The sequence below is a fragment of the Anoplophora glabripennis genome, unplaced genomic scaffold, assembly GCF_000390285.2.
Source record: "Anoplophora glabripennis isolate ALB-LARVAE unplaced genomic scaffold, Agla_2.0 scaffold1129, whole genome shotgun sequence".
NCBI classification, from domain to species: domain Eukaryota; kingdom Metazoa; phylum Arthropoda; class Insecta; order Coleoptera; family Cerambycidae; genus Anoplophora; species Anoplophora glabripennis.
In genome coordinates, this window is record NW_019417345.1 from 21,773 (window position 1) to 32,412 (window position 10,640).

At 33.9% G+C, this 10,640-nt stretch overlaps 1 protein-coding gene across 1 annotated transcript in view; it reads left to right on the forward strand.

Moving 5' to 3' along the window:
- Positions 1-249: 249 nt before the first annotated feature.
- LOC108912900 (fatty acyl-CoA reductase wat-like) overlaps positions 250-10,640 on the forward strand; it is a 35,204-nt gene continuing 24,813 nt past the window's right edge. Inside the window, exons 1-3 of the mRNA XM_018718316.2 lie at positions 250-372; positions 446-1,025; positions 3,898-4,320. Coding sequence (XP_018573832.2) covers positions 250-372; positions 446-1,025; positions 3,898-4,320 — 1,126 coding nt within the window. The remainder of the gene's footprint in view (positions 373-445; positions 1,026-3,897; positions 4,321-10,640) is intronic.

A 10,640-nucleotide genomic window follows, 5' to 3' on the forward strand; every position in this document is an offset into this window, starting at 1 on the left:
AAGTTAAGCCCGATTATTACTGAAATTTGGCAAGACGCAGTCCCTGCCGTCTGGGGAGTTCCTAGGGATGATCAGATGGACACTCACGCAATAACAGAACTTCATTTCACCCCGCTGGGTGAAAGAAGAATTTGCGGAGGACATGGCGCCCAACGTGGGGCCGCGAACTACGACCGCGAGATTACGATCCACGCTCTCCCGACTGAGACGCCCTAGGCGAATCAAAATAGACGAAGTCCAATAGACAAGATGTTGTGTATGGGAGAAGAAGATAGAGACGAAACTCCTGTTCTGGATTATCGAGTAAAAGAAAAAATCCAGTGGCGCCCAAACAAACCGACAAATTTCGAAGAACCAATGACCAGTGATGACGTAATCAATAGCGTGGAAAGAAGAGCGATGGAAGCGCTAGAGCAAATCTTTTCTAAATTCGGGGATGTTACAGACGCCTGCAAAGAGAAAGGTGGCCTTGATAATGCCCACGTACGAAGGGAGTGAATATGAGGATCCACGGAAGTTTATAAATGGCATACAGAGATATTTTCTGAACGAGAATATTCCGGAGGAGGAATGGACTAGGCAAGCCGCAAATCAGTTACGAGGCAACGCGCGGATGTGGCATCAAAACTTTCCGTCGTTTAGCCACACATTTATGGAATTTAGACAGCAACTGATACAAAAATATGATAATCCCCAAATCCGAATGAAATTACAGAGTGAGTTGTTTGGCAGGAGGCAAGGGAGTGAAGAGGTGTCTATTTTCATAGCGAGGAAGGTAGCATTGTTTAGAAGGATCCAGCTTAATTTTGACGAGAATATGATGGTGGAACAGAAAAAGGTAATGCTCTTGCCGGAAATTCGCACCAGTTTTGTGGGAATAGAGATAACAACTATTACCCAACTGACGCAACTAGCAGTAGAAGTAGAAATAAATCTTAGAGAAGTGGAGCAAAGAAAACCCAATACGACGTTGACGCAACTACAAGAAGGAGTTGTAGTCAGAAACCATAGACCCCCGTACCCATGTAGGTATTGTAATGGGGACCATTATAACCGAAATTGTCCAGAGCGGAGAGAAGATAACCCCAGGCCGAGATATCTGATGTTGCTGGCACCAGATATGCACAGCGGACTACGAGGGACCACGAGCCTCCACCGCAGTCCGAAAGACGTCCGTAGATGTCATAGCATAGACCTTATAAACTACTGGACTCGCCCAACTGTCATTTTACCTATATAAACAGCAATCGCTCAGACGTGTGCGAGAGAGATGGAGATAGTAAGGGCCTTAAGCTTCGTTCACAGAATTTCAACTGCAACGCGCTACATTTAATTCAACCAATCAGCTAGCTATACTCGATTCCTTACCCTTTTTTTTCTGTTGGGCCGTATTCAAAAACTTTATAAAAATAATATAGAGACTAAAAGACAAAAAATTTTCATTTTGTCCAGTAGTGTAGGTATGTAAAAGGGTTTATTATATTACTGCCCTAATTACAGTACAATATTTGAATTGTTTTAGCTATAATATTCCAAATTGGTTTTATAATGCCTTCTTTATGTATTTATCCATTTATTTTCCTCATATCGTAAACTCGATCGGTTAACATTACTGCAAGCTCTTCTGACGTAGTTGTTTCAAATATTTCAGATTCTCTTGCTTTGCAGAACTACATAAATTGAAACTATGTCGATGCTTTCTTCGTTCAACATATTATTTGAAGAGAATTTTTGCTGCAGCACATTATAAGCACATTTCAGTTAAAACTTTTTCTTTATATTCGGTTTGATGTTTAAATGACATTTTATTTTGAGGATGGGGGAAATAATTTAATCAAAATATGTTGTCATCAGAGACAACTCTACTTGGTCAATCTTTTCAGAAAGTTGCAAAAAGTGTAAACTTGTTGGTACCGTCATAAGTTCTTTCCTACCTAAGAAATTTAATTTTTTCTCCACTTAAACGTCTCTTCATGCAATTTGTCTAAGAACACGATTGTACCATATTTAGTATTTACGAATCTTTCACATACACTAACTAATTCACACAAATATTCAAGAAATCAATCAATAATGTCAATACATTACATTTACTTCAAAGTTTGTTTACATCATTGTGTACCGGTATACCTTTGTACCATCATTCATTTTACCGGTATTTGTCTCAACTAGCGCGATTGACCTCTCTTTCTAAGGCCTGTCCATAGTTTACTAGGTCTATGTGTCATAGGCTCGCTAACCATCAGACCAGGTCATGCCGACTTACCACGACTACTAGCCAAGTATCAGGACGAAGAAGTTGTAGTTCTTATCGATAGCAGACGGACAAGCAACGAGAGCGCTAGGTCCTGTCACTGTCAAGTTAACTGTCAGCGAACACACAATGGACGTCAAATTGTATATTCTAGCCGATATGGAGGAAGAAATTATCTTCGGGATGCACTGGTTGAGACAGGAGAAAGCGAATTTAGATATTGGATATTGAGCCATGTATTTTGGTCAAACGCAGAGAAAGACTGCCTATTGGCGACCTGCCGAGCAACACTGTGAAAGCTATGCGCTGGTAAATTTAGAAATTACCAATACGGCCCCTGAATGGACCCCACATTATGAGCAAATACTAAACGAATTTCCAGATGTGTTCTACGAGGATCTGAGGCAACCTACTACGACGCTGGTGCAACATAGAATTATTTTAAAAGATACCTGTCCTTTCAAAATACGGTATCAGCATTCGGAAGAGAAAAGAAAGATTATCAAGATTCGCCCTAGATGATCAGATGGACGCTCACGCAATAACAGAACTTCATTTCACCCCGCTGGGCGAAAGAAGAATTTGCGGAGGACACCAGCTTCTCTTCAAGTTCTGCAAGAACGCATAACTGTATGTCAAAGGATAACTGCCGATATGTTGCAGAATGTTAGAGAAGAGATAGAGAATCGATTTTATTATTGCATGGATGTTAGTGGCGGACATTTTGAACAGTTTGTTAGATAAAGTTCACGTGTAGACCTAATTAATAAATTAGTAAGTATTTTTATTTATTTTTATTTTGACAAGTCATTTCGTTACGGATAAAAATAATGAGGAGAAATTGTAGGGTCATAAAGAACTCGATAAGACCTTTAAGAAGAGGTATGGCACGACCCCTATCCCATATTCAAATTTGGGAAGTTGTTCTCTCTCCAGCTAGGGGGTTAAAGCTACGGGGATGAAAAAAACTGAAAAATTGTTCCCCCTCAAATCAAAAGTCGACTTGTCCGAGCGTTTTCCCAGATTTTTATTTTAAACCAAAAAAATCAGGGTGGAAAGTTTCCATTGGCCCACCCTGTATAACGCTTTTGTTAATTTTTTAAGATTTTTTAAACTCAAATACTATTAATAATTAAATTTTCATAAAATTTGACAATGTTTTTTTTAGCTTATAGCCATCATATTGAGCCGCCATTTTGTTTTTTTTTTATAAACAGCGAGTAGCATTTGTAAGTAGACATTTCAATGAAAATTTTGGTCCATGTAATAATAAATATATCTTGCGCCATTAACTTTGATCTTCTTCACGCTTTTATCATTAGAATCTTGTCAGAAGCATGCAACAGTACCATCTTCAAAGATCAATGTTTCATCCAGGAGGACTTCCTTTTTAAGTCTTACCTATTCATGTAAAAAATGGTCAAATCTCTATCAACTGACGATCGATTAATTTTAATGATTTTAGTTCAGTGTCTTGTCAACGTGACGACGCGACGTACGGTAAACTTAATATAATAAATTTCATAATTTGACTAGAGTTAACACGATACAAAACAGAAATTTAGGATTAAAAAAAAGACAGTGGACAAATCGAATAATAAATATATTATCTTCGTTAAATGTAGAAATATATCATTTTTAAGGTTTAACCCAAGAAGACACCCAAACTCTTATTGAAAACGTGGACATCATCTACCACGGAGCAGCTTCAATAAGATTCGATGACCATCTGACAAATAGCATACTGTTGAATACAAGGGGAACTAAAGAAGTTATAGACATAGCATTGCAAGCAAGAAAGTTAGTAACGTTTGTGCATATATCTACTGCATATTGTAATAGCTATAGATCCGAAATAGAGGAAAAAATATATCCAGCACATGCCGATTGGGAAAGTACTATAACATTGGCGGAACAAGTTGATCCACACACTTTAAGTATTCTGTCACCGAAATATATTTATCCTTTACCAAATACTTACACATTTGCAAAATCTTTATCTGAACATGTCGTTAACGATTTGTGCAAAGGCAAACTACTTGCAACCATTGTAAGGCCTTCAATTGGTAAGTAAATCCAGAAAACTGAAATTTAAAATTGAACTGTTTTGACAGAAAAGAAAAAGTTTTAAGATATTTATTTATTGTATTTTTATTAATTTGTCATATTTTACAGCAATATAAATATTATCTTTCAGTGTCTGTATACAAAAATTTATCAGGGGGTAGACCAAACCAAAATAAGATTAAAATTCTTATAAAATGTTTTTAAAGTAATTTTTGGGTGAAGTGTACATCAATTAAAGGTCATGGTGCTTATTTCGATCTGACGCCAGGGGTGGCCCAGGCCAACTTGTTCTCAAGGTTATGTCATCATAACTTTTGCACATCCTAGTTTTATGTAATTTGATTAAGTTTTCCTGAATCGGCAATCGATTCTGAACAAAAAATGTACTTTGGTTTCATAGCTCAAAAATGAAGCGTTTTCGAGTAAATTGGGTCTAAAGTATCGACTGCATTAATTCGTAAAAAATGCATATAAATATTTTATTTGTTGCTATTTAGTAGGTAGGTATCTGTCATTATAAAAAATAAAGATGTTTACAATCGTACATGTCAAAATTAATTACAGTACCTACAGTTACGAGAAATTAAGCTTCCAAAACAGCAAGAATTTTCCAACAACGAGTATGCCGATGATATTTATCTGCGGTTTCTGTGATGGAAATTCATTGGCGGCCTCACGAGAATATCTATGCAAGTCTCCAACACAGCACGTATTGCAACGAGTTTTCCAAAGAGTCCGTGACACCGGGAGTGTTAAAATTGGAAATACCAGAATAAGACGTAATTGGGAAGATGTAAACATTTTAGAAGAAAATGTAATAGACGCTGTTGTTGATGATCCTTCTATCAGTGCCCGAAGAATATCAAGGCAAGTGAACACGAAGCAGCGTCTGGATAATTTTAAACCGAGAAGAACTGCACCCATAGCACCTACATAAAATACAAACATTGCATCCTGGTGATTGCGAAAAAATAATACAATTTTGCAGGTGGTTGTTAGAAACTATCCATAATGACGAAAATTTCCATTAAAAGATATTGTGGAGCGATGAAACTATCTTTACGAGAAATGGTATACTTAAATAATTTTAAAAATTTTCATGTCTGATCCATTGAAAATCCACATGTGATATGACACTCTGCGTTTCAAAGAAGATTCTCGATAAATGTCTGGGGAGGAATCTTCAACGGAGTAATTCTGTCTCAGATTTTTTAGTTCTTTTAGAAAATATTGTTGATGGCGTACTAAATGACGTTCCCTTAGCTTTGCGAAATCAAATGTACCACCAACATGATGAAGCACCTACTCGTAACGGAAGACAGGTATCTGCGTGGCTCGATTGACATTTTTCAGAACGCTGGATTGGGAAAAATGGATGTATTATGTGGCCTCCCAGGTTCCCTGACTTCAACCCACTTGATTTTTTTTACTAGGATCATATTATGAAGCAGCCGGTGCATACCAAACTCAGTAACGCGAGAGACGATTTACTTCAAAAAATTAAAGCAGCCGCCGAGCAAATTCAAGCAACCGTTAATTTGCGAAGGGTTTACAATTCTTGGTCAAACGATGTTCTGCATGCATTCAAGTAAATGGGCAGCATTTCGAGCATTTATTGAAATAATTGTTTTCTATTTTTATTTTTAATATTATCATTTTGCTAACATAATTTCGTTTCTGTTCCATAATTTTCAATTTTATTTTTAGTTTCCCTAGACGTAACAAATTATTAAATAATTCATAGAAACCTTGTTTAGTCTCTTCATATTCATTCAGCTACCTGGGAAACTGTACCTCATCGGTTAATAACATTGTTTTTCATAATGACAGGCACCTACTAGATAACAACAAATAAAATCTTTTCTATGAATTAATGCAGCCGATAATTTAGATCCAATTTTCTCGAAAACGGTTAATTTTTGATCTATGAAACAGGAGCACATTTTTAGTTCAGGATCGATTGCAGATTCAGGAAAACTCAATCAAATTACATAAATCTAGATATGCAAAAGTTATGAAAACATAACCTTGAGGACAAGTTGGCCTAGGCCGCCACTGGCGTCAGATCGAAATAAGCACCTTGTTGTTTTAAGGACCTTTAATATCTATTAAAGTAATTAAAAATTACTTAAATCCCTGAAATAGACCGATCAAAATAACTCATTTAGAGAGTAAAAAAAAATTGTTACCTGAACTTTTATAAGTGGAAATGGTAAAGGGGCTTATAATAAACGAAAAAAAAAATAAATGCGTGAGCAGGGGCGGCGGAGGGTTGATTTGGGGGGTGGAAAAGTTATGAAAAATTGTATCTTTGGGATTTCTGGCTAAAGTTGACGTCAGACAAAAAAATAGCCAATATAAAACTCGTAGATCATGTAAAAATCTACAACTTTTGTAGAAGTTATTTTTTAACATAACCCCAAAATTTCCGAGAAAAATGCGAAAAACCGTTTTTTTTCTGATTTTTTGTTTTTTATTTCTTATTTCCGCAAAAATATTTTAATTTTGACGAAACTTGGTGAAACTATATCTTTCTCTGTCTTAAATAATCTCAAATTTTTTTAGATAAAAAAATCAAGAAGTTTTTGAGATATTCGTTTTTTTCTGCCTTAAACACCTTTTTTTCAAAGAAAAATTCTACTTAAAAAAATCATCGTACAGAGTTCTGCCTGTAATCATTTTTTTCGTTTTGACATACTTTTTGGTGAAATAAAAAAAATTGTAATCACAGTTCAAAAACATGCTCAAAAATGCAAAAATGTAAAAAATTACTTGCAGCAATGAATTTTTCAGTAATAGTTGTTTAAATTAAAATAAAAATAAAAACTGAATACACCATTTAATTGTACGGAAAAAATACAAAAAAACTGTCTCATTTGACCCAAAACTATTTTTGTACAGTATTGCTATAAACATAAGTCGAATAGTGAATAAATAAAATAAATAATAATTTTTTTTCCGTAGGATCAATTAGTGTACTTATTTTTTTTAAAGTTGATGAATTCATGGATATACAGTGTGTCCAAGATAAGTATGGGATAGGCATTAGGATCTAGGAAACGGTAAGAGATACGGGGTGGCTCATATTAGAAAAAAGTTCTGTTTTTTATACCTAACTATATGCTGTTTAGAAAGTTTTAAAATTCCGGGTAGTTCCCGAGATATCCGGAAAAACCCGAAATTTTACAAAATTGTTTAATTTTTTCTGGCTTTATTTGATAACGAATTTTAAAATAAATTACATATTTACAATGCCACTTTTTTCGCTCTATCTATCTCTATCGCGTCAACATTTTTGCAATCCGACGTTTCATCTTCGAGGGGCCATCATCGGGTAAATTTTTTTTAAATACGTCGCTGCTATTTTTATGACAAAATCTAAAGTCATTTTTAATTCTGAATTAGATGATATTACTATTGTAATCGCTTAAAAAGTGTTTTTAGCTTGATTTAGCTATAATTTAAAATTTTTCCTGAGTACGGCTCTGAACGCTTTCAAAATATCTATTGGATGAAGTCATAACAGTATAAAAGTCAATACCGCACAAAATATCCAAAAATTTTTTACTACTATTAGCAATACTAATTAGAAATAATAAAATATTTAATAAATTCGTATTATTTTTTTATTAGGTACAACTTTTTAAATTATGGATTAAAAAAAATGTTGGATATTTTGTGCTGTATTGACTTTTATTCTTTCCTCTTTCTCTCTCTTTCCTCCAATAGATACAGGTATTTTGAAGGCGTTCAGAGCCGTACTTAAATAAAAAATTTTAATGATAGCTAAAAACCTTTTACAACAGTAATATCATCTAATACAAAACTAAAAATGACTAGATTTTGTCATAAAGATAGCAGTGATACATGTAAAAAATTTAATCTGATGATGGACCCTCGAAGACGAAACGTCGGATTGCAAAAATGTTGATACCATTCATTGGATAGAGCGAAAAAAGTGGCAATGTAAATATGCAATTTATTTAAAATTCATTTTCAAATAAAACCAGAAAAAAATAAAACGATTTTGCAATATTTCGGGTTTTCGGATTTCGCGTCAACAGTAGACTTTGTTGTTAATACTTTGTATTGCTGAAATCTCAAATCGCCCAGAGATAATTTATTATTTGAGCATTTATAATTCGACTTGGATGTTTATAGCAATACTGTACAAAAATAAAGTTTTGGGTCAAACAATGAGACACGGTTTTTTTTCTAATTTTTTTCCGTAGAATTGAATGGTGCAATCAGTTTTTGAATGTTTTTTTAATTTAAACAAATTATCAAGAATAACTGAAAAATTCATTGTTGCAAGTCATTTTTTATTTTTTTTATTGCATTTTTGAGTATACTTTCACCAATTTTCGTCAAAATTAAATTATTTTTGCGGAAATGAGAAATAAAAAACGAAAAATAAGAAAAATACAGGTTTTTCGCATTTTTATCGGAAATTTGAGGTTATGTTAAAAAATGACCTCTACAAAAGTTGTAGATTTTTGCATGATCTACGACTTTTATGTTGGATACTTTTTTGTTTGACGTCAACTTTCGCCAGAAATCCCAATGATACAATTTTTCATAACTTTTCAACCCCCCAACCAACCCTCCGCCGCCCCTGTTCACGCATTTATTTCTTTTAGGTTTATTATATTATAAGCCTTTTTACCATTTCCACTTATAGTGAGTAGTGTGTTTATGTTTAGGATTACATTTCTGTACTATCTTGTAATTTAGTCTGCTGTTCATTAGTAGTATTCTGATGTTATAATTAATAAGTATATATGATGTATTCTTATATCCTCGTAATTAGGCCGCTAGGCCTGTTAGGGTGTATCAATAAATTAAATTAAATTAAATAAAAGTCCAGGTAACATTTTTTTTTTCTCCAAGTGTAATTCGGTTGGACTAAAAGGGTTTTTGAGTTATTGCAGAGTTATTATTTTTTTCTAAACAACACCCTGTAACTCAGTGAGAGTGCATCGCAGAAAAATATTTTATAAGAATTTTAACCTTATGTTGGTCTGGTCTACTCTCTGGTAAATCTTTGTACGCTGTAAATCAACCAATTGTTAGCATCTTAAATTCAGTGATCGCCCTTTTTTCAAATTTTTGTTTCACAAAATATTAGTTAAAATAATAAAACTGAAAATCATGAAAAATGTAATTTTTATTTTAAAATTTGAATTAAGACATTATTTGAGGTTACAAACAGATTTGTTATATTTAACGAAATGGCTTATTTAATATTTTTTAAATAAGCCATTTCGATCAGAAATTCAATTCTCTACAAAATTTTTCCTATGAACTATACCGAAATTTTGCTTCGTTTTCGTGTTATATTTAAAAAACTGCTAAAGTACTTTTTCAATTCAATTTAAGCCCTCTAATTTAATAGCACCCCGCGGTTTTTTTTATGTAAAATGACCCTTTGAACGATTCATGCAATAAAATTTCTTGAACGTCATAGTTCCTTTTAACCCTGTTTTTTGGATATATTCAACACCAGTCACAATGTTGTAAAGGAAGTTTTTATCCTTTTTGGCACCCTTGATGATGTCCTTCGAATGCTGAACCCTGAGCAATTTCGGTCGTCAGTTAAACTTGTGCGGAACAAACCATGCTCACACTTTTCGGTAGCCCAAATGTTCGTCCAAAATGGGATAAATTGATGTTTTAGAGATGTTCAGTTCTAAATCCACAAATTTCTATGGAGATTTTGGCTGATCTTTGATGAAGTCATGCACATTTTTGATGAAATCTGCGGTGATCACAGATTTCGGTTGATCAACACGGTGCTCATCATTTACGTCCTCACGGCCGTTTTTAAACCCACATACCACTCATAAACTCTGCGACGAGATAAACATTCGTTACCATAATCTTGGTTGATCAATCAATTTTACTAAGTTTAAAACGTTGGATGCTCATTTTTGTACCGATGCCAATGATACAATAGTATATTAAACAACAAGGTTTGAAAATGACTCTTTGCACACGAGCGAGACATATTGGTGGACCGAGCCGAAGGCGAGGTCCACAAGTCGAGCGAGTGTGCAAAGAGGTTTTCAAACGAGTTTTTTACGATACTTTTTATACGACTGCAAACAGAGACCACAAAAATCAAATTTTAATTTAAATCGTTTTTATTACTAAAATTGCCAACGCATTAACAAAATAAATTAAAAGTTGTATTTAATTTATTTTGTTAATGCGTTGGCAATTTTAGTAATAAAAACGATTTAAATTAAAATTTGATTTTTGTGGTCTCTGTTTGCAGTCGTATAAAAAGTATCGTAAAAAACTCGTTTGAAAACCTCTT